Genomic DNA, 25479 nt, shown 5'->3' on the forward strand with positions numbered 1-25479 from the left:
CCCAGAGGGAGGTGAAGGGTATGTTTGTGAGCTAGTTGGCTGCTCTGGTGTAAGACAGGTAAACACAGCACAGAGAAGGCCTGCTAGCACAGGTTCACTCTTGATTAGGTCAGACAGGAAAGACACTAAGAAGAGGTTAATCATCTTGCTTTATGCTAGTTTAGTTTTCTCAGAAAAGGATTGCTGATGATGGGAGCACAAGTCTTACAGCATTCCCTAATCACCCTTCTCACAGGGACTAGCGAGAAGGAGGGGCAATTACCTCTACATCTCAATGGGGTCAATCAAGACAGGTCCAACTTGTGCCTCCCCTATATCCCCTCAAGCCTCAAAGGGGGCCAACTGAGGCAAATACAGATTCCCCTCAAGACTTGATGAGGGCCAACCAAAGCACACACAGCATTCCTGCTTGTGCATTCAACCCCAAGGGTTCCCCATTCACTTGCTAGTGACCACCTGCTTTATAGACCAACAGATAAAGAAGGCCTATTGCCAGCCATGGCCTCCCAAGTTGACATCACCCCATCCCTGTATCCCTGAGCGGCCACAGTGGATGTTTATACTATTTACGAGTCTATAACTCTGCACAAGCATGATGATATATTTGGAACCATAACTGTGGAAACTGATATCTGATACCTGGGAACAAGAGATTGTTATGGCTATGGATCCTGGGAAACTGAACTCTGAGAAATAACAAAAATTCACTTCACACACACTAAAATCCACCTTCCTTACACTAAAATTTACCTTACATACATCTGGACAGCAGAGAACAGTCTGCGCTGACCTGGTACTTCCCAAAGAGAAGCACAGACTAATGTCCAGGGAGGCATTAACAAATCATAAACTTTCTGCTTCTTGTCATTAGTTTATCACAATAGAGATGCCCGTGGTTCTTCACCTGTCACATCACAGTGGGGGTGAAGCTGGTACTCTGACCTTCCTGATAGAGCCAGCTTTACCTGTGCTGTATCAGATCACCAACTGTAAAACTGGCCCAAGTTTTTTTTCCCTGGTTTCTCTGAAAGCAGTAAAGGCTGCTTTATAATGAAAGTGAGATGATTTAATCTGCCCAAGAGGTAGGTTAACTGAAAGGCACCAGGCAAGTTACCTTCAGAAAACTCCCATTCATGACTGACAAAGACAAAACCACAGCCACTCTGCTTGAATCGCAGGTGTGGCAGGTGTTGGCTGCCCTTCTTAAATACCAGCATGAGAAAAAGGTAGGCCTAATGACTGAACTGGAATTCCGTGGGAAATGGGTGGGTGGGAAAACATCCAGTAGACTCTAATTAGACTTAAAAAAAAAAGATTTGAGTTTTCTTTAAAGAAATAAAATAACTCAATTTTAGGATATATGCGTGTATGTATACATACATATATGTGTGTATAGTACATATATCTATGTGTATATATGTGTGTAATACATATGCATATATGGATGTGTACAATATATATGTAGTATAACACACACTTATACAAATACCCTAAAACTTAGCTCTTTTTTTTTCTCCAAAGACATCTCAAACTTTTTTTAAAAGTCTAATTAGAGTCTAATGGGTGTTTTCCTACCCACCATTTCCCATGGGATTCCAGTTCAGTCATTAGACCTACCTTTACCTCATGTTGATCCTTAAGAAGGCCAGCAAACACCTGTCACGTTCATTATTAGTGTGGCTCTGGTTCTGTTTTTTAAGCAAATTTCACTCATTCTCCCTATGTGCTTTGCCCAGGGCTTTTGTTAAAATGCTACACAGAATAAAAATAGTACAGTCCTTACTGTTTCTCATTATAAAATTTCATTTATTTTTGAACTCAAACCAATCATATCTGCTTTGCCGAAAGCACATTATGAATGTAAAAATAGCACGTTCAGGACATTCCTTAAGTATTTCTTGCACAAAGTACGTTTTTCTTCTTGCAGATTTTTGTTTCTTCTCGTTTCTTGCTGATTCTACCATAGCTTTCTCCTCCATTTTTTCTACCCCACCCTAACTAACCACAACACTCCCATCCCAATTTCTTTTTCAAATACTTAATCTGATTCATATGTTTCTAGTTCACACAACCCATACTGAACAAGATCCAGCTACCCCATCTGGATATACTTCAGTATGATTCAAAGTTAACCCTCAGGCCCTTCAAGAAAGACATTCTTTAGTAATTAGCATCCATAATATTGTGCCTTTTGCAAAATAAATTTTGTCAAACCAAACTCTTAACCCATTAGTCTAACACAAATGTCAAGTCTGTTCATAAAAATAATTTTTTTTTGCTGCACAACAGCTTCAGCTCAGTATTTACTAAAAAGTAAAATGTAAGAAGGCTTCCCTCCCTTTTTCTTAAGACTAACTCAAAAGTTTAAAAATCAGAAAAGTAATGTTGCTCAAGTTAGTTTCCTTCTGTTCAAGAGGAATTCTTATCTTTGACTGAAACACATAAGCTTAATGGAATTCAAAGTTTCAGAGATTAGTACTTACTATTAACTTTGACGTTTTCTTTATTTAAGGGTCAATGACTCAGAAATATAATGATTAAATCACTCAGAAAATACAGTGCCTTATGAAAGTACAAAAGCAGTGCAAAAAAATCAGGATTTCAGGCAAATATCTGAGTCTCTTCTTAAAATACAGCACTCAGGCTTTGGTTGGGCAACAACCACATGGTTGCCAACCCTCACTGAGCGATTCAAGCAGTAATGATGACTTCATTTGATTAACATTAGTACTGTATCTAGCTCAGCTCTAAGCCATGTGAATAATGAATCACCATCATCTGATCCATTTTTTTTAAGAACCAACAAGAGCATTCTGAAGGAGATTGATCCACAGAAACCTATTCACCCTGAAAACTCACTCCACCACTGAAAATCGCACAACAGAATGCCCTCTGTCCTTCTAAAGTCTCCTACTGATTGGCTGGTTCCTTGCAAAACCTCCATTTTAAGGAACAGGCCCGGACCAACCATGCTCTCTTGATCTCCAGGTTGAACTCTTAACTCTCCAGGTCTTTGTCTATAATACCTCCTGGACCAGATCACTTTATCTCTCTCACCCTCCTCATCCCTTTTCTCAGCTTTCCCCCTATGTACTGTCTTACCCAATTAGCATGTTAAGTTCCTTGAGGGCAGAATTGTCCTTTTTTTTCTGTTGTATTTGTCTCCCCACTGCTAAGCACGATGCCTAGCACACATTAAGTGCTTAATAAATGCTTGTTGGTTGCTAGCTGAGATTGAAAACAAGGTTGGTTTTATCCATTTTATATGAGGAATGTGGCATTTCTAGGAGAAGGAGCAATTCTTTTGTGGCAACCAGGTCAATTTTCCCTAACACAATACGGTTACTTCTTGTCTCTCTGCATCTGTTTTCTCTACTATAGAATGGAAATCAGTCTTCTAAACCTGAGCCTCGAAAGGTTATTAGAGGTATGACTAATAGGAGTACAGCACAATGAATCACTTTTTTGAGTATAAAAATACACAGGGAACATTTACTATCATCAAGATCTATTTGCTAAGTATTCACTACGCTCATGGTACCAAACAAATGCTACTGTTCAGAGTACAAGATTCCTGTTTCAATGATCTCATGAATTTTTAGATAGCTAGTCATAGCTAACAATTGAAGCAGGTTAGCGAGTCTACACAGGGGTAGAAAATGATTCCATCAGCGGGCAAATAGTCACCCCCTCTGTTCTATCTATTAAGCCTAATGCTGAGGATCTGACTGACCACACATACAGAGGACCATATTTTTAGGTCTGAAAGAAATCTCAGAGGTTATATATTTCAAACCTTTTATCTTATTGATGAGGAAACTGAGGCCCAGAAAAGTTAAGTCCAGAAACTTGCCCAAGGTCACCCAGGTAATAGATAGCATGAACAGGACTGAAATCCAGAACTCACAGACAGGTGATTCAGCTGATCAAGCACTGAGCTTGGAGTCAGGAAGACCTGAGTTAAAATCTAGCCTCAGTTACACAGTTACCCTGGGCAAGTCACTTCACCTCTGTTTGCCTCAGTTTCCTCACCTGTAAAGTAGGGATAAATAATAGCACCTACCTCCTGAGGTTGTTGTGTCATTATCTCAAATGAGATAATAACTGTAAGGTAATTGGCACAGGGCCTGGTCCATATAGAATAAGCACTGTGTAAATGTTCACTATTATTATCATTATCATTAATCCAGGTCTTAGAAACAATTACATGGCATAGCTGATAGAGCACTGAGCTTGGAGTCAGAAGACCTGAGTTCAAATCCAGCATCAGATACTTATAAGGTCTCTGATACTGGGCAAGTCATTTAACCTCAGTTTTTTTCAATTTCCTCAACTGCAAAATAGAGATAATTTACGTTTTAGCATTATTGTGGGGATCAAATAAGATAATATTTGCAAAACACTTAGCAGAGTACCTAGCACATAATAGGCATTTAATAAATTCTTGTCTCCTTCCTTTGAAAGCAAGTCCAAAGTACTTTTCATTATACCACATTGCCCCCCTTGACTGATACCACAGACATGACTAATGTAGTTAGACACGGAGCCACATAAAGAACAATGTCCTACAGCTGGGGGGCTGCTGGCACTAGGGTACCATAGAGCTGCTATCTTGTCCCTGTGGCCCAGCAACTTCTCCTTGTAGACAGCAGTGGGGAGGGGCACAGAACCAAATGGAAGAAGATTATTGCTGGAAAAGAATATTGAAGGGGGCTCTTCAAAAGATCCAGGTTTGAGGCAGGAGATGATTCCAGCGTTCTCTGAGCCCAAAGGGGACAGAGGCATCTACAGTGAGCCCTCGTCTTTAGATCTGGTAGCAGTTTTCATGGATCTCTGTAGTTATTCTCCCTGAAATATCATCTTGATGACAACAGCTGTGACTGACAGATAAGAAAACTAGCTGCAGATTCCCTAAAGTTCTAACAAAATTCTCCTTTCAAATTAATGGATGTAAATGTTTTTAACTGTATTTTCCAGTAAACAAAGCTTTTTCCTGCCTACAGACTTAACTGAACCAAATCAAAGACTGAAACAATACACCCGATGAAGATTTACATGAAAGACAGCTGGAGCTGGTTTCCTGGGGAACTAGGGATGTTCCAGACACATTCCACATTGGGAGGATAGAGATCTGGGTAGCCAGGACTGTTGAAAACTCCTTCTACCATATGAAAAGTTCCGCCACAGGCTGAAATGAGAGACAGAGAAGGAAAAGGTGAGGACCAGGGGAAACGCCCACCTGCAAAGCGGAAAAAGAAGGCTTAAAAGGAATCATCACAAACACCAAAGGCTGTGCTGAATGCTGGCCTATCTCTGCTACTCCAGGGTCCACAGCAGGAAGTCCATGGTCCTGATGTTGAAAAGCAAAAAGGCACTTTTGTCAGATCTAGCAGGAGCAGGATCTCCTGTCAGGGAGGGAGGAGCCCATACATTTTCTCATCAATGAAAGGCAGAGAGGACAGCACTGGGTTTGGATTCAGACCTGGGCTTGTTGTGAGGTGGGAGGGTGAGATGGGGTGTACAGCTGGTAGGACAAGGAGTATGGTTATTGTTTACAAACAGTAAATGATGATTGTGAGTAAGGATGTATTAAGTGTTCTCCTGAGCAACGTTAACAGTGCCTGCTGCATGATGGGATATGTAGTAAAAATAATGGATACTGTAGTATTGGGATATAATGTTATATACTATATATTATATATTTGTTAGATGCTATAATGATGTTATATACTCTATACTATTATAGTATATATACACATATGAGAGTATGTAATGGGATAATGTGTAAATACAAACTCCTCGACAATCAGAGCTGCCCCACGATGTACTAGGCTGACTTGGGAAGTAGTGAGGAGTGCTGGGGACATCATGGGACTTCTTCATAGGCTGACGTACACATAGGATGACCACTTGGTGGGGATACTGTGTAGACAATTACTTCTTAGGTATAGTCTGGACTAGATGATCCCTGATGTGCAGTCTAACTGTGAGTTGGTGATTCTTGGATTGAAAAAAGCAACTGAAGAGAGGTTGATTTTATTCTCCCTTAACAAATCACGTGTCTGAGAAAAGAAACAAGTCATGAGAAGGAATGGGTTAGGTCAGTTAGGTTTATTCCCTCTGCCTCGATTTTCTCAATCAAAACATAAAAATCTAAACAGATTTTATAAAATTTTTTTGGAAGTAGAATTAATGCGATTACAAGGCATTCCAGGTGTATAATGGGAATGTGATCTAATGAGATAATCTAATGCAGGAAGATAAGGGATAGTTTATAACACATTTTCAGTGTAATAAGAGGTATCATTCACTCAGTGCCTCCATGCCAAGTGCCTACACATTATGATAGATAAGAGATAAATACTGCTTTTATTATTCAACAGATGAGGCAAATTACCCAATTACCAAAAGACAAATTGGCCAAATTACTGGGTTCAACAGAACGGAGCTGGGATTAACATGCTTCCCAAGTATTCTGTTCCTGGCATCGGATGTCTAATTCAGGTGGGTTTTATCCTCAATGGTCAGAAGACTTGTGGCAAAGAGAAGGTCACAGAAATATACTCTTTACATGCAGACGGTGAACAGTAGCCTGCTCCTTTGTCTGCGAAATAAAATAAGCTGGAGTTCATTTCCAATGCATTTCCACGGGCTTGATGAAGTTGTTTGCAAATGTCTTACCTGATGAAGATGCAGTGTAAGTGGCATGAAAACCCACAAAATTGATGTAGGCATTAGAGATGAACTTCACAGTCAGGGAATTGCCAAAAGAGGTGACGGGGAGAGGCATGTTCCTACCGCAGTATCGGCCTAATGACAGGATGACAAGGAGCATGAAGCATGAGAGCCCGGAAGGCTGGAGATCGAACGAATGTCATTATTTCTGCAATCCTTCCTCACCTTGTCACTGGATTAAGTTCTCCTAGAGAGGTGTGTCGATGGGGACCATTTATCTGGACATTAGGATGAGCTTGGGAATAACTAACAATGTGTGGAAGCGACTTGCAGAAGGGGAGTTAGCAAATGAGTACCCTCATACTGAGGATTTCCAGAGTAAATTAGTGACCATAAATCCGACCTTGTAAGAAGGATTAAAAAGGAATCAGAAACATGTAGGGGGAAGGGGTAGGACAAGATAAAACACAGACAAAGCATTTTAAAATCCATATAAATATGAGCAGCGTAATCATAGAGAATACTGCCTTTAAGGAGATGGTCTAGAGTGTGCATCATTGGACTCACTCGTTTGAGATCCAATTGGTGGGATAGAGAACATTCTTGCTGAGTCTACAGGGCTGGCTTTGGAGAGGCAGGGGTGGTAAGGACCTTAGAAGACTGAACCAGAATTCAAAAATGCTTAAATAAATTGAAAACTGGAATTCAATGGAACAATCCAATTATGAGGAACAGTTTGATGAGAATGGCAAAAGATTAGAGCTCACAGTGGGATAACCCTGAGTGCGGGAGGAAGCATTAAACACACAGGAATGCTTCTGACCCACCTAAATAGGCCCAATGCTAGTCACTCAGAGAGAGTAGTAATGAGTTATTGATAATAATAATGGCTGGCCTTCATATAACATTTAAAGGTTTGCAAAACACTTAATAAATATTATCTCATTTGATGTTTCCTCAGTTACTATTATTTACCATATAAGGTAAATGCTATCATCATCATCCCCATTTTATAGATGAGGAAACTGAGGCTTGGAGAAAAGTTAAATGACTTGTCCAGGGCCACACAGCTTGTAAATGTGAGTTGGATTCAGATCTTCCTGATTCTAAAACCAGTACTCTATCCACTGAGCGACCTAGCTGCCCTGAAGGTTGTGGTGCACCATGAAAGAAGTGTAAGGTTTGAATGAAGAGCTTGAGAAATGCCTAAGCTCTAGGGATACATCATAGGAACCTGGAAAGAACGCATCAGAGAGTCTCCAATGCAGAGGAGGGCAGACAGTGTGTCTGTGTCCTTTTAAGAATGAAGCCAGAAGAAATATATTTAAATATCAATGTAACAGCTAGGGGAGAGATTCCTGACAGGAATCTATTCAAAACTGAAAAGCCACATTTCCTTTTGCTAAGATGCTTACTAGCTTCTGTTGTTGTGGGTTTTAAAAGCACAACACAAAGACTATATGCAAAGACAGCTAAATGATCCATGTTTATTGAACGGCCTCCAGGTTTTTAATTGTCCTGTCTTAACTGTTATCTATTCTCCTGTTATATATTCATCTATCCCAGGGGTGGTGAACCTGCAGCCTCAAGGCCCTTTGACCAAAACCAAACTTCACAGAACAAATCCCAGAAGGCCACGCTTGAGGACCTAGAGGGTCACATGTGGCCTTGAGGTTACAGGTTCCCCACCCCTGACTCTATCCTAGTTATCTTAACTGTCCTGATCTTTGTGAGACCCACAGAAATCTTCAGTAAATTTTGGGAAAATGGGAAATCCTATTCATTTTTGAGCAATTCTGTGTTTGTTTGTTTTTAAACAAGTTTTACATAACTCCAAGTTTTTTGTTTGTTTGTTTTTTAACATGGTTTAAAGTTCTCTACATCTAGGGTGAAGGATTCTGGAAATGCAATGACCATAAATGGTTATCACCTTGAAAAACAAATGGGTAAACAATTTTCCCAATAACAGCAAAAAGTTAAAAGAATGCATTCATTACCTTGAAGAGGTGCATCATAATCATTTCCATCCAAAATTTCTACAAAGTCCCGTGAACAGTTGGAGCTGGATTCAAGTTCAAAGTGAGTAAATGAGAGGGTGATGTGATTGACTATAACAGAGGACAAAGTTAAAAACTCCATTAATCCTTTTGGGAACAAGAAGTCTCTAAGCACACTGTAGGCAGTAGTGGTTGGGTGACCCTGTTTTATGATAAAGTGACACACACCAGGAGGATGGAAAAGAATGGTTCTCTTTCAGTGGGGCCCCCCTATCAGCACCTATCAGGTGCTCTTCGGAGCACAGGTAGGATCTCCTCATGTGGATTAAGCTTCTACAGGGAGAAATCTTATGAGTTTGGCCTGTTCACACAGGGTTGAGAGAAAGGGAAGAGGTGGAGAGAAGGTACAACAGTAGATGGACCTTCAGAATTTGAGTTCTCCTGGAAAGGAGAGGGCAGGGGACTATTAGTATGTTTGTATGCCCATGGGAAGATTGTTGGATTAGGGGTGGGAGCACTTTTATTCTCAAAGTCTCCCTTACTAGCATTGGATCCTCTTACAGTGCTTGGGTATCTGTTTTATGGTGGCAATAACTGTGCCAACAGGCTTCTCCTGAGAAGAAGAATACCCTTGCTGCTTCCAAAGTGTCTAGAGGGAAGTACAAGTCCCTCAGTAAAAGGGAGAGAGGAGAGAATTGTCTGGGAGAGAGCCTCAAAGAGGGCTATGGGATCAAATTTCAGTTATATGCTGATTAGACTCAGACTTAGCATTTTTTCCACAGGCAATGGCTATCTATTTTCCCAGCAGGTATTTTGGTTAAGAATAGAACGCCTTTCCTTATATTCTGATTCTGTGTATGTAAAAGAAAACATAATACCCTTTCTGTACTGGCACACACTGAACCACAGAGTTTGCCTGAAGGTTCAGAGCTTAATAAAGGGAGCTTTGAATGCCTCCCAGGACTCTATGTGCCCAGGCACATTTTTCTTTTGTTGTTTTTTTCAGGGACCTTAATCTTCAGAGGGAGATCTCTTCCATCCACTTCCTTTTCTGGCTGTGCCCATGGCTAGGGTCAGGGAGGTCCTTAATCTAAATGGTTTGTAACTCACTGGAAAATAAATAACGGACTGAAAAGACCCATGCTGGAGGCCCTAGCCTCTTTTATCTCTGTGTCCGCCTCTGGCAGGGAATTCTCTGAAGCTCCACCTTCCTGAGCACAGATTGGCTGAAGATTACATCACTCGCTCCCAGTTTACTCATGTCAATCAAGGTTCCTACAGAACTGTTAACCCTAAATATGCAACTGTTACAAGGAACTGATGTGAAAAGAGTCTGGACCTAGGTGTATGAAACACTGGATGTTTAATTAGCTGATTTGGATTTAAGTTTTTCACTGGTTAACTGCCCCACCTCCCCTCAACTATCTGGAAAGGCAAGGCAATGACAGGGATTGCCAAACAATTTCCCCAATAACAGCATAAAGTTAAAAGATTTCGTTCATTACCTTGGAGAGGGGCATCATAACCATTTCCATCCAGAATTCCTACAAAGTCCCATGAACAGTTGGGGCTAAACTCAAGTTCAAAGTGGATAAATGAAAGGATGATGTGAGGCGATAAGCTGGCCACAGCAGACAGACTTTGGGATACTTAAAGGGATACTTCACGGGACTAGGGAAGCACAGCGCACAGAAGGTGTGCAGAGGGAAGATTTGCACCATGCATGATAAGCTCAGAAACAGCTTAGCAGTAAAGAGGATGCTCAGACAGCATGGGCCCTCCTAAGAAGATAGCAAGGAACTATATGGAAATGAGTTTCACAGTTGTTCAAATGCAAATGAATGGAAAGTCAACATCTAGGCCTGACTCGTAAACAACCAGCCCTACAAACATTGGCAGCATCTCTGCCTTTCTTGGACAAATGGTCAGTTTCTGTGCTACAACCCCAGCAACTCTGTGACCCATCCCATCACTGGGAACCTCATTGTCTTTTATGAGGGAGCCCAAAGTTTATGTATTATATTCTATATATACTGTGTATTATAACTAGTCCTCTATATTATAACTAGTTCTAGGACTTTTAAAATATATCCGCTCGTCATTATCCTTCATTAAATCATCATCCATCTCTTGTCCTCTCAGTATGGGTACTCCCAAGGGCTACAACCTGAACTTCTTTCTCCCTCAGAGACTCCATAAGTTCAAGTACCATTGCCATGAAAACTGACTCCCAAGTCTCTCTCTGTAGCACTCATATGTTTCCTGAATTCCAGTCACATACTCCCAGCACTCAGATTATAGCTCTTCCTACTGACATCTCCAACTCAATATGTCCAAAATGAAATTCTTTATCTTCTGGCCTCAAACTCATCCCTCCACCAAACCTCCCTATTTCCATCAAGGGCACAACATCTAAATACTTGTCCTTCTCCCCTCCAATCATGCAATCCTTGGCTCTGTTCAAGGTTCAGCTCAAAAGTCGCCTCTTTCAAGAGGCCTTTCCTGATCCCCAGTTGTTATTATGTCACTGTATTTGTTAGCATGTATCCAATATTTATCTGTGGTGATTTTGTCTCACCTTGGTAGAATACAAGCTTCTTGAGGGCGGGAAATGTCTTTCTTTTTTGTCTTTGTAACCCTAACATCTAGCATATAGGTTGTTAGTAAGTGTGTGTTAAACTGAATTAAAGATCTGCAGACCTAGAGTACTATATTCTCATTCTATAATGCCTAGAATTTTCTAACTTTGGATATCTTTATCATTCTCGTACAGTTATTTACTGAATGTCTACCACATGGCAGGGTGTGCACCTGTCCAGTGTTTTCTGTCAGATAACCTGCTGCTCTGACTTTTGATGTCCTATATCTGATGGTGCAGCAAAGTTGTATGTTTTTCCTTTGTCTCTGCATGCGTGTGTGTGAGCATACACACACACACACACACACACACACACACACACACACACACACACACACACACACACACACACACACACACACTGTCCTCCCTGGCAGATTAGATCATTTCTGTTCTCTGCCTCATCAGGATGCAGGACTTCCTAAAGAAGCCTAGGAGGGATTTCTTATTGTTAGCACAGAGTAGATAAGGATATTAGTCATCCAGTTAACTTTCCCACAGACATGTTTTTGTGAGGTTTTGGTGTTGGTTTTGTTTTTTTTTTACTTACATGGAGGTTGAGCTTGTATTACCCAGCTGCAGTTCTGGTTATTTTGGTACTTGGCCGGGAACAAAGGAGAGGAAATAGTGCCAACAGAATCAGTGATTATGAAGCTTCCACAGGCTGAGAACAAAACATACACATTTTGATATATTATACATATATATATTTTTTCAGATATAGATAGGTTATAGATAGATAGAAATAGAAGTATAGACAGAGAGACAAGACACACAGAAAGAACAGATAGAAAGACAAAAAAAGATAGAAAGGATAAGTAGAAAGACAGAAAAGATGGATGGATAGATAGATAGATAAATAGACAGACAGACACACATGATAGATAGTTGCTACTAATTGATTGTACTGAAGTCTCAGAGGCTGAGTCCTTTAGTGAATGGGAACATGTAGAAATTGTCCTGACTCCAATGGCCCTGTCAGCAAAGATAGTCTTCTTCATAGCTGCACATTAGCCCGAGGAAAACTGGAAGGATAATTGGCATTTTCAATAGTATTCCAATATACAGGAAGTGGGGAAATGGAGTAGAGAGTTATGGATTTGGAGGCAATCAATTGCCTGCATCATTTCCACAAAGGTCTGGCCTTGGTTGCCTAACTCTACCCAACACAAAAAACAGTGCTAGAAAGGGGTTCCCTTTATGAATAAGCTATTCCTTTAGGAAGGAGAGGAAAAAGAAAATTAATTAGGCAACAACCAATGAAGATCTAAGTTACATCATTTCAGAAAAATGAACTCATTTTGTATTTCTACAAATGTACATATAATGATCTTCCTAGAAAAACATAATAAATACCTTCATAGACTTAAAAGATATATGTAAGATGACCTTACTTCCAAGTATAAAAGGCTTCCAAGTATGGCCAAGTCCAAAGACTTTACACAACATAATATAGCTTGCTCTGAGACAGAACTGAAAACATTTTGTCAGTTCACAGGGATTATTTTTGAAATATCAATTTTTAAAAAAATATATAGACCTTAAAAAAAGAAATCAATGATTATATTACATTAGAATTCCATTAATTTATTATCTTTTCTTAACATCAGTGTCAAGTCAGATTCAGAAGGCAAAACAAAATGAATGAACATTCTTTGGGGAATCAATCATCCATCCAATGACATGTCCCATTCTCTAGGAAATCCCTGAAATAAAGTCATACAGTTTTAGAGTTAGAGGGAATTTTAGGAACCATCTACTACAACTAGATCTAACTACAACTTATAAGTGAAGAAATCTAGGCTGAGGTTACTTAAATGTTTCTTGAATTGAAGTAGAACAAAGCTGGAACTAGAATCCAGGTCCCCTTGATTTCTGGTCTAATGCTACTTTTGTGGGAAACATTTATTAAGTACCTACTATGTGCCAAAAACTGTGCTAAGTGCTAGGGATACAAATAAGAAAAAGAAAAATAGTCCCTGTCCTCAGGGAACTTACAATCTAATGGAGAAAGACAACACATGAACATACTCTGGAAAGCAGGGAGGAGGAATGGGGGAATGGGTACATTGCACATATTTTCAGACTCTTTTGCATTGGTCAATCATGTTGATTTTTAATTTTTTCTTTTTTGTCTTAAAAAGTACTATTTTTTTATATGGGATGACTATTTGAAAGGAGGAAGGGGAAGGATATGGGAGGATATTGTGGTGAAGTAAAAAAAAGAATAAAAACACTTCAAAACAGAAGATATTGAACTATGAATAAAACTACATATATACACATAAATGTTGTATATATTTTTATATGTGCTTGTTATCTACTATTAGACTCTAATTTCATTTCAAGTAGTAAATGTTTCATTCTTTGTATTTGGACTTTAGTACCTTATATGGTGTCTGGCTTACAGGTGACATTTAACAAATACCTGTTGAATGACTGTTTCCCTTTTTTCACCCTATTAAAATTAAGGGAACAGAAATAATCCACTCCAAATTGTTTATTCCATTTCTTAAATGTTCTTTGAAGACTTTGTATTTCTGAAGGAATGCTTTTTTCTTCACCCGCTAGAGTATTAGCACACCGTCATCTTATAAGTCCCTTACTTCTTTGCTGATTAAATACATTTATTTTTCTAAGTTTCTCTTGACTGGATTTTGCATTTCAAAGTTTTTACTCAGCTTTTGTCTTTTCTTTAGGAATATATGAAAGTCCTTTAGTCCACTGGAGATCCATTTTCCCCCTGCATGATTACACTCAGCTCTTTGGGGCAAGTTATTCTTGGTTGTAAGTTCATAGCCCTTTTCCCCCCATTCACAATAATGTATTCCAAGGTCTCATTTATAGTAGAGGCTACCAGGTTCTTGATGATCCTGACTGTGGTTTCTTGGTATTTAAACTTCTTTGTGGCTGCTTGCAGTAACTTTTCTTTGATGTAAGAACTCTGGATTTTGTCTATAACATTCCTCAGACCTTTCCTTTTGGGGTTTCTTTTAGGAGATGATTGCTATATTCTTTCTATTTTTACTCTGCTCTGGCTTAATAGATCTAGGAGGTTTTAATTTATGATTTCTTGAAATAGAGTACTCAGGTGTATTTCTTATCATACTTTTCAAGGAGTCTGATGTGATTCTCCAATTATCTCTCCTTGGCCTGATCTCAATATAAGTTGTTTTTGATAGCAGATACCTTGTATTTTCTTTCATTTTTAAAAATTTTGTTCCAGTATTTCTTATTGTTCCATGAAGTCACTGATTTCTGCTTGGTCTAGTCTAATTTTCAGGGGGACTGCTACCTGCATGTACTTTATTTCCTAAGCTATTTCTCAATCTCCTCTCTTTGCACCAGAGCTTTTACTGTTTGGTTTTTTTTTAATTCCTCCCTATCCTGGCCCCAACAAAGTCTGTCTCACAAGATTTCATGATGAAGCCACCATGGTTGTCTAATTCTGGAAGTATCCTAGGCCCCTGGGCATCCCTCTCCTCAGAATACTTCCTTGTCCCATTGTTAAGTCCCTCTCAGCACCTCCATTTTGAGGACTGGCCCAAGCCGTCTATCTGGCAGTCCTTCCTCACCCCACTCTGCTTCTGATGCTCCACCTTCACCACTTTCTAGCCACTTTGTCAGCATTGCCCTATTGGGTACCTTGTCTTCCCCCATTATATGCAAATCTGGGGGCAGAGACTTTCTTTTTACTGGTATTTGTATCTCCAGCACTTAAGGCTGTGCCCTGGCTACTTCTTAAAAAGGCCTATTCAATGAATGGGCATTACCTCACTCTAAGTGAGTCTCTGCAAAGATCTTGATCTAAAGGGGCCAGGGTCTCCCAGTGCATCCTGGGTCATCTCCAGTCATCCTGAGGAATATCTGGCCACTGGATTCAGATGACTCTGGAGGAGAAGTGAGGCTGGTGACCTGCACAGCCCTCCCTCACTCAAAACAAAGTCAAGTGCAAGTCATGTCATCATTTCTCTGAGGGTGTGGTCTTCTTTAGCAACGAAGGACAAACACAAACTGTGCCTGCAACATGTTAAGTTTTGAATAAATGTTTGCTGACTGACTTTCTATCCCTGTACTTCTTCCAGGCCTTTATTCAGGCCTTGTGGAAAATTAATTTCCTCCTTTGAGTTTCTGCTTGAAGCTGTTGTTTATTTACTCCTCTTCCTCTAGGTTAGATTTAGGAGGGTTTCTGGATTTATACTGAATCTTTACTGAGGTTGTAGTACTGCCTTATATCTCAAGTCTTTGTTCCTGGACTAGGACTTTTCACCAGGGACAGCTTCCTTCCAAGGTTCACATTGTAAAATTCAAACTACCCTGGGACTCTTTTGGGGAGCGTTTAACTATTGGTGCCTCCAGATACAGAACCTTAAAAGCCAGAGGTGTCTCTGGCCCAATCATGGCCAGAACCACCAGATTAAAGAGATTACCAGGGCATGACATCAACTTCTAAGTGTTCAGGAAACAAGAGAAATTAATGAGGAAACTATACATATTTTACAAAACTACTAAAGTTGGTATTGGACTAAATTTCACAACCTTTAATTTACGCTTAAGTTTCTTGCTTAAACAATCAGTTTTTTTAAAAGTATGAATCTGTAAAATTAGAGACATTTGGTTTTATTTTTCATCAAAGTTCTCTGCTGCCTCACTGTGTCATAGAGGTGAGCTTGGTTTCTTGAAGGTGCTGCCAGGGGACCACAATTCTGTTGGGTCACAAGAGAGGCATGATGGATGACTGTTTGATTGCCTTGCCTGTGAGGACCAGCCCAGCTATGTTTGCGGAGGTTTATCACTGAGTTATTGCCCCTGGGATGGATTTTTTTCAAGTATGAAAACCCCTGAGGACAATCTACTTAGATTTGTGTTGCTGGTGAGAGTGCCCACATTGACAAAATCAAAGACCTTTAATGTACTAAGAAAGCAATGAATTATTTCTTACATGCAAAATTACCTTTCAATGCCATTCTGAAACCATAGCTGGGCCATTGCAAAGTATTTATCAGCCCATAAGATTAAGATAAAGATTATGAATAGAAAGTTTTGCTTGATCTATCTAATATGCCCTATCCAGCAAGGATGTAGCTGACAGTAGAAAGCAGAAGCCTCCAGATGAAAGAAGTATGTTATCAGTATTAATAGATTTTCCCTCACCAGTTTTTAATGATTTTATAGAAGTAACAAATCAAATGATTTATAAACAAACAGTGTAAGTTCTTAATCATTTAAGTAATAGCGCCTTGCTCTCAATATGCAAAGACATATGGAAATAAGAGAATAACGTTATAAAAATCAAAGACAATACATGTAAACCATTTTGCAAGCCTTGACACTATGTAGATGTCAGCTATTACTATCATTAATGCAATTATATAAAACAGAATTAGCCTTGAGTCAAAAACAAAGACAAAAAGGGAATGGTAACAAGAATGAGAGAAAAAGAATCATTCTTATAGGATCACTGATTTAAAATTGAGACTTTAGAGGTCATTCAGTTCAATCTCTTAATTTATAGATTAGAAAATTTAATCCCGATTATAATAATTAAGTTGCTTGCTCAACTTCACAGAGGTCATATGCAGCAGAGTTAAGTTTTGAACTCTGATTCTTTGCCTCCAAATCTTTCCACCATGAAATACTGCCTCAATCTGCCCTGGGAGAATTTTGAGGAGGATCTCTCAGTAACCAACTAAGAAGTACTCTGAGGGGTGGAGCCAAGATGGTGGAGTAACAGCACACACTTTATAGAGCACTGCCTCCAAGCCCAGTCAAATACCTGTAAAAAATGGCACTAAACAAATTCTGGAGCAGCAGAACTCAGAGAATGATGAGGTGAAGCAAATCTCCAGCCCAAGACAGTCTGGAAGGTCACTGGGAAGTGTCTGTTGTGCCACGCAGAGAGCAGGATGCAGTTCAGAGTAGGCTGCGCTGGCACAGACAGGATCTGAGCTTGCCTTGGGGAAACTAAATCTCTCGCACTTGTGGGAGTTTCCAGACTTCATGACCCCAAAGCACCAAAGACAAATTAAAAGGTCAGTAGAAAAAGCCTGTGGGACCAGTGCAGGAGAGTGGAGTGGTCCAGTCCCATTCTCAAGGTAGCAGAGTGGGCAGAGGAACCTGTGGCAGCCACAGCAGCAGCAGGGGAAACAGTAACTGTTTCTGGAGCTCTAGGCCCACAGATTGTGAGGGAATTGAGCAGCTGACAGTACACCCCCCACCCCCACTGGAAACAGAGATCTCCCTTAATAAGAGCTCAAAAGTCAAGTAAATAGCTGGGGAAATGAGCAAAAATTGAAAAAAGAGTCAGAATATAGAATCTTACTTTGATGACAAGGAGGACCAAAACATGCAAACAGAAGACAATAAAGTCAAAGCTCCTTCATCCAAAGCCTCCAAGAAAAATATGAATTGGTCTCAGATCATGGAAGATCTCAAAAAGGATTTTGAAAATCAAGTAAGAGAAGTAGAGTAAAAATTGGGAAGAGAAATGAGAGTGATGCAAGGAAATTATGAAAAATGAGTCAACTGCCTGCTAAAGGGGACCCCCAAAATGCTGAAGAAAACAATACTGTAAAAAATAGACTAACTGAAATGACAAAAGAGATCCAAAAAGCCAGTGAAGAGAAGAATGCCCTAAAAACCAGAATTGGCCAAATGAAAAGGAGGTCCAAAAGCTCACTGATGAAAACAATTCCTTAAAGATTAGAATGGAACAGATAAAAGCTAATGACTTTATGAAAAATCAAGAAATTATAAAACAAGACCAAAGGAGTGAAAAAATAGTAGACAATGTGAAATATCTCACTGGAAAAACAACTGACCTGGAAAACAGATCCAGGACAGACAATTTAAAAATTATGGGACTACCTGAAAGCCGTGATCAAAAAAGAGCCTAGACATCAGCTTTTATGAAATTATCAAGGAAAACTGCCCTGATATTCTAGAACCAGAGGGTAAAATAAATATTGAAAGAATCCACCAATCCCCTCCTGAAAGAGATCCCAAAAGGAAAACTCTTAGGAATATTGTAACCAAATTCCAGAGCTCCCAGGTCAAGGAGAAAATATTGCAAGCAGTCAGAAGGAAACAATTTGAGTATTGTGGAAATACAATCAGGATGACACAAGATCTAGCAGCTTCTATATTAAGGGATCGAAGGACTTGGAATATGATATTCCAGAAGTCAAAGGAACTAGGATTAAAACCAAGAATCACCTACCCAGAAAAAATGAGTATGATACTTCAGGGGAAAAAATGGTCATTCAACGAAATAGAGGACTTTCCAGCATTCTTGGTGAAAAGACCAGAGCTGAATAGAAAATTTGATTTTCAAACACAAGAATCAAGAGAAGATGAAAAGGTAAACAGGAAAGAGAAATCATAAGGGACTTACTAAAGTTGAACTGCTTGTACTCTTACATGGAAAGATAATATTTATAACTGTTGAGACTTTTCTCAGTACTAAGGTACTTGGAGGGATTATATACGTATAGACAGAGGGCACAGGATGAGCTGAATAGGACGATATCTAAAAAAATAAAATTAAGAGGCAAGAGAGGAATATAATGGGAGGAAAAAGGGAAAAACAGAATGGGGCAAATAATCTCTCACATACAAGAGGCAAGAAAAAGCTTTTTCAATGGAAGGGAAGAGAGGATAAGTAAAAGGGAAAAAGTGAACCTTAGTCTCATCACATTTGGCTTAAGGAGGGAATAACATACTTACTCTATTTGCTATGAAAATCTATCTTACACTATAGGAAAGAAGGGGAAAGGAGGATAAGTGGAGGGGGGGAGATGATAGAGAGGAGGATAAATGGGAGGATGGCATAATTAGAAGTAAATACTCTTGTGGAGGGATAGGGTTAAAAGAGAGAATAGAATAAATGGGGTTCAGGATAGGATGGAGGGAAATGTAGTTAGTCTTTCACACTATCACTTCTATGGAAGTCTTTTACATAATGACACATGTATAGCCTATATGGAATTGCTTGCCTTCTCAGTTGGGATGGGTGGGGAGGGAGGAAGGGAGAGAAGTCGAGTTTTAAAAATGAATGTTAAAAATTGTTTTTACATGCAACTAGGAAATAAGTTATACAGGCAATGAGGCATAGAAATCTATCTTGTCCTCCAAGAAAATAGACGGGATGGAGATGAGAGAAGGAAGGGGTATGATAGAAGGGAGGGCAGATTGGGGGAAGGGATAAGCAGAATGCAGGGTGTCTTAGGATGTTGGGAAGGGAGAGAGGGGGAGAAAATTTGGAACTCAAAATCTTGTAGAAATGAATGTTGAAAACTGAAAATAAATGAATAAACTAGAATTTTTTTAAAAAGTACTCTGCTTTTGTACTACTACCAAATTCAGATAAGATAATCTGAATAAATCATTTAGGATGTCCTTGCTTATCAACAATTTTGGGGGAGCACCTTGACTTCAAATGAGCAGCAAGATCAATCCATAGGAAAAGGAGAGGCTATAAGTACAAAAAACCAAGGGGACACTAGGATATCCACAGCGAACTTACCTTCTCTGAAGCTGGCCCGGAAGCCTCTGTTCTGGCTGGCACCAGGGGACTGGAATCTTACAAAGAGGGTACTTCTTGAGGAGATGATGGGGACGGGTCGCTGTCTTCCACAAAGGTTGGCAAGTACAGCAGACGCTGCATCTGAACCATCATGGACCTTCACAAAATTGAAACAGATAGGAAAGAGGGTTGGAATTTTAGGTTCAATGACATCAACAAACAGTTAATCGTAAGGCCCACGAACAGTAGATTGTAAATGGTGTTAGTGCAGTTGATCTCAATGGGCAGTAAGTTTCAGTATACCTGATGAAGGAACTGGATTCTCTTTCTTTGGGAAGCTATTTATGGATGCTGATAAACACAGAGAGAGACAGAAACTGGGTTGGCACTTTTAGAGGTTGTCCCATTATCCCTTGGATGCAGAAATAATTGTCTTGGAAGTAAGGAGGAGGAATGTGAGTCAGGGAGACCCTTCATGGCACAGTAGCACCTTTAACGGACCTGTGTTTCTGAGAAGCTTCCTCTGTGTGTCTCTGAGGAAGCCTCATGTACTAGACTGCGCTGTGAGCAGCCTGGGGTATTGAATGAAGAGAGAACATCAAAGGTTTGGGGCAACAATGTCTCTGAGTCATGGGTTGGCTATGCCCCTTAAAACACCTACTGAACCCTTCCCTGTGCTAAACATTGAAGGGCCCTAATATGGTGATAGACTTTGGTGAGCTAAAGAAGCTCCAATGTCCTCATCTGTAAAATAAAGGGACTACATGAGATTATCTAGCTAGTCAATTACAGCTCTCAGACCTATGAAGATAGAGTTGAAAAGAAATACATATTTTTTTCTTAGGATTTATCACAACTGACTTACTTCTTGTCATATTTTCACATTAATCTGTGATTACCAAAAGAGCTAGTGTAATTTTCTGAAGTCACTTCTCGGAGATTACTGTTAGAACTATTGCAGTTTCTATCAATGTTATCACCTCTGCTCCTTCTTTCTGTTAATATAATGTACACAGTAGATACTGAATGGATGGATAATTGGATGATTGGTTGGATAGATGGATGGATGGAGAGATGGACAGATGGATGGATAGATGGATGGATGAATGAATAGATGGACTGATGGATGGATGGATGGGTGGATTAATGGAGAAGAATCCTTGGTTGGAACCACAGTCTTTCTGGAAGCCTATCTGGATCATTCTTCCATCTTTTCTGGCTTCATGATATGTTGAACAAAAAAGAAGTGAAGTGGGTGAAAGAGAGCTACAATTTGCAAAGAATATCAGGTATGTGAAGGTTAGTGTCTGGGTAGGAGTTTTATTCTATATCATAATGAAAACATATCTATTTGTACCCTTTTATTCAAATGTCACTTTCTATCTTGTATTATAATTATATGTTAATGATGTTATATTAATTATATATCATGTATCATAATTGGACATATCCTATTTTCCCATTCAACTGTAAGCTCCATCAGGACATCAAATATTTCTTATTTATCTTCGTATCCCCTACAGCATTTAGCACAATGCTTTTGTACATTAGACACTCAAAATATATTTTTTGGATTGGACTGAAGGAATGGATAAGTGAATAAGTGACTGACTGGTAGATCTCCCAGACTATTCTTATGATCTTGTCTAATTTAAAATCACTCTTTTCTCACACTGCATTATAACAAAAGCATGAGTAATCTAGAGGAAATGAGTCCCTTGATTTTGGATGCTAGTTTCATAAATTTGTTAATTTAAATAATCCAAGTAAGAAACTCATCAGGATAAAGGCAACTAAATGTCTAAAACCCTGGGTTAAAATTACAATTTCAAAATCACAATCAACTTGCCTGTGTTCAAAGTAAGCTGCCACATATACTTCTTTTGGGGGAAGATATTATTTTGTGTTGGTTCTCTTCAGCACACATATGGGAATGGGAATCATTTTGGTTAATACTGCAATACTCCTATGAACCTGTGATATAACTGATTTGGGTATTCCCCACAATGATACTGATCACAATGCATCTTACATGGCTCTGGTCCATTTCCTCCCTTAAGTTCATCACAGTGGTACACCCAATTTTCTGGAAGCCTTCTCTGAGTTCTTTTGAACACAGCAGAGATGCCAGTGGAGAACATGGATCTTCCCTTTAGTTACCCCTGGCTCTATGTGACTAGCCTATTTTCTCTTTAAATAATACATTTCTTTGATGACATCTGGATCCACCATGAGCCAGCTGGGTAGTACAGTGGAAAGAGTGCTGGGCTCATCTTTGTGAGTTCAAATCTGGCCTCAGATACTTACTGAGTGATCCTGGGCAAGTCACTGAAGCCTGTTGGCCTCAGTTTCCTCATCTGTAACATGAGCTAGAGAAGGAAACTATGCCAGTATCTTTGCCAAGAAAATCCCAAATGGGGTGATAAAATGTTAGACATGCCTGAAACAACTGAATAAAATAAATCTGCCAATCTGAAGAAGGGAAGAAAGGGTAGGAATGGCTATTAAAAAGGTTTGACCAATTCTTTCAGTCTGTGCTGATTATTTATGTGTAACTTTGAAGGAAACCTAGACTCAATTACCCAGGGGCAATTTCTCACGCAGTGTTCAGTTTTAGAGCACTGATTCCCTCCATGAAGTCTAGGCTGACTCAGGTGAGTACCAATATGGTTATAAAGAGACTTTCTCATGCACAATATGAGCAATGCATTCTAGATGGCTTAACTATCCTCTAAAGCTCAAAGGACCAGAAATGGAACATGTCTTCTTCAGCTCTTACCAAGAGTTCTTGAGACCTTCAAGTAACTGATTTCCCTGGAGGCTCTGTAACTTCTCCTTTCCCAAGGGTTGTCAACCTGATCTAGGAGTCTGTCTTCCAGGAGAGAACCAGGCATATTGCATTGACCCATCTCAGCAGAAAGAAGTTTGGGCTGGAGTCAGAAGACCTGGGTTCAAATCCTGCTTCTGATGTTTGCTACTTGTGTAACCTCAGAAGACATACCTTCAGAATCTTCTCTGACAGTACAAAATCTCAGTTTGCCAAGAATGCTGAATGTGGGAAACTGTTCCAGTTTTTCTATGACATGGGTGTCTTTAGCATGTCAGTATTTACTTTTGATCTCCAGACCATATGATATTTCCATATATATGAACACATACGTGTATCCAAAGATAACATTATATTATGTACAATTCTATACATTTGTTATTATTATGAATTCCTAGTTTACAGAAAGCTTGGTAAGAAACTCAGTTAATTGAGCCAACCAACATTTATTAAGAACCCTACTATGTGCCAGTTACTGTGATAATCACTGGGGATGCAAAGAAAGACAAAAACAGTCCCTGCTCTCAAGAACTGTTTCTAATGTGTCTAATTAGAGTTAGGGTCTCATGCGCTGTTTCCAAATCATCCCAAGAGCAGGATCAAAGTAGAAGGAGGTCTATAAACCTGAAAAATTGAAAAGATCTATCAAGAGTTCCATGACAAACTCTTTAAAGTAGAACTACTGGATGGCAGAAAGGTGGCTCAGTGGATAGAGAACCTCAGATGTTTACAAGCTTTGTGACCCATGCTAAGTCACTTAGCATGTCTGCCTCTGTTTCCTCAACTATAAAAAGGGGATAATAATAGCATTTACTCCAAAGATAATTGTGAGGATCAAATGAAATATTTGTGAAGTGCTTAACACAGTGCTTGGCACATAGTAGGCACTTAGTAAATGCCTATTCCTTTCTCTCTTTTCCTGGATGGCTCCATAATGCATTGGGTACCTGCTCTGTGGAGAACTTGCCACAGAACATACATAGACAAGAGGCAGAGACTGAAGAGTTGCAAACACTGATGATATTACACATTTAAAGAATTATCATCACTTGTGGGCATGTATGCTTTACCTAAAACTGTGGCTAGAAATGTTTTCATATGGAGAGGGGCAGTGATCGGGAATGGTCTTGCCAGGAGAAGAGGTCATCCTGCTCTTTCCTCTCTCCCACCCACCCCCAAGGTCCAAGGTGATTGAGCCCAGGAGACAGTTATCACAATGCTAGAAAACTGGGCCAGTTGGGGAACAAAGGGCAGAACACAGGCTTGGGAACTAGTGGCAGAGGAAGCTCACCCTTCCAGAGTGCACGTATGCACTACCCAATATTTACTTCCAGAGACAAAGTCCCACTCACCCCACGCTAGCTGAAGCTCTCTGCCATTACAGGAATCAAAGGCCAAGTGTTTCTGGATCTGGTGAAAACATTTTTATACATGCATGTTTTAAAAGGAAAAAGTTAGGATAGAAGAATGAAAAACTGGGGTTTTTCCACATGGTTCAGGGAATCAGTTTCTAGTTAGAAACACCAAAGAGTTGTTTTTTGTTTTGTTTTTAAAAAGAAAACACAAAAGAGATAGCTGCCTGAGGTCCCCACGAGACTCAACTCTATAGACCCTGAAAAGGAAAGTAATGCTAGTGAAACAGGAATTTTACTTTGATCACTGTGAATTTGGCCTGCAGGAAATCAGTGGCTCCATATCTGGAGTAAGTACGGGGGGGGGTGGGGAGGTGGGGGGGTATAAGTACAGGGAGGGAAGCTCCTTTTGTGACAGAACACAGGATCTGAGATATCATCATGGGAAGAGGGGGAAAATGCTACAAGGTATTACAATAAAAATGAACCTTGGGTGAAGTGATTTACCTGATCAAGGGTACCCCACAAAAAACAGCTTCGCAGGCTCACAAAATGCTTTGTAGAGGAAAGCAGTGAATGCCTCTGCACTGGAGCTTATTTGTACCCATTCTGTCAAGCTCCGGGACCTCCGGTGGTAGAGAAGTTGTGGGTTTTCTCTCTTTGGAGAGCAGCGGGTGGAGCTAAAGGCAAGCAATGTAGCTCTTCCACATTTGTCCAAAAGAAGCCGATAGCCCGACTCTTCTACCTTCTGAATGAAGTTTGGCTCTCTATGGCAACTCCATCAAGATACCTTACACAGAGGGAGAGTGACCTTTCTGACTGGTAACCAGGGTCTCTGAGATCAGAGGTGCCAGTTTTCACAGCTTATCTCATACTTTCTGCCCTCTTCTCTTTGCCTCTCCTTAGAGTGGCACAACGACATGGTGTGGCACTATATACAAACCAACACTGGGCAGCAGAGGCAGTGGGGATTCAGACACTGGGGAAAGGGACAGGGGTTACCAAACAGCACCCTGCTGGTTAGCCTTTGGTTTCCATGATTCTGGGGAAGGGACTAGAAAAGGCTTTCCCCCTCGTTAAACCCAGCAGTGTCAGACGTGAGTCTGGAGCTGCAAACTGCCAATAATAATCATTTTTACTATCCATTGTTTACATGTCTTAGGGCTACTCAGATGGGTGACTGGAGAGGAGGGGAGAAGAGGGGAGGGGAGGGGAGGAGAGGGGAGGAGAGGGAAGAGGGGAGGAAGGGAGAAGAAAGAGAGAGAAAAAAAGAGAGGGGGAGGGAGATAGAGAGAGGGGAGGGGGGAGAGAGAGAGAGGAAGGGAGAGAAAGAGAGAAAGAGAGAGAGGGGGGGGGAGGGAGGGAGAGAGAGAAAGAGACAGAGAGAGAGAAAGAGACAGAGAGAGAGAGAGAGAGAGAGAATGCGAGTGAGAAGCCTTGCATTCATTTATCTATTCTTTTGAGCT

At 40.1% G+C, this 25479-nt stretch overlaps 1 protein-coding gene across 1 annotated transcript in view; it reads right to left on the reverse strand.

The window, feature by feature from the left end:
- Positions 1-25479, reverse strand: part of CUBN (cubilin) — a 290873-nt gene that overhangs the window by 113679 nt on the left and 151715 nt on the right. The window contains exons 32-36 of the mRNA XM_072651627.1: positions 19835-19991; positions 11861-11974; positions 8673-8783; positions 6682-6810; positions 5056-5188 (exon numbers count right to left, since the gene is read on the reverse strand). Of these exons, the coding sequence (XP_072507728.1) occupies positions 5056-5188; positions 6682-6810; positions 8673-8783; positions 11861-11974; positions 19835-19991 (644 nt within the window). The remainder of the gene's footprint in view (positions 1-5055; positions 5189-6681; positions 6811-8672; positions 8784-11860; positions 11975-19834; positions 19992-25479) is intronic.

This window comes from Notamacropus eugenii, chromosome 3 (genome assembly GCF_028372415.1).
Source record: "Notamacropus eugenii isolate mMacEug1 chromosome 3, mMacEug1.pri_v2, whole genome shotgun sequence".
NCBI lineage: Eukaryota > Metazoa > Chordata > Mammalia > Diprotodontia > Macropodidae > Notamacropus > Notamacropus eugenii.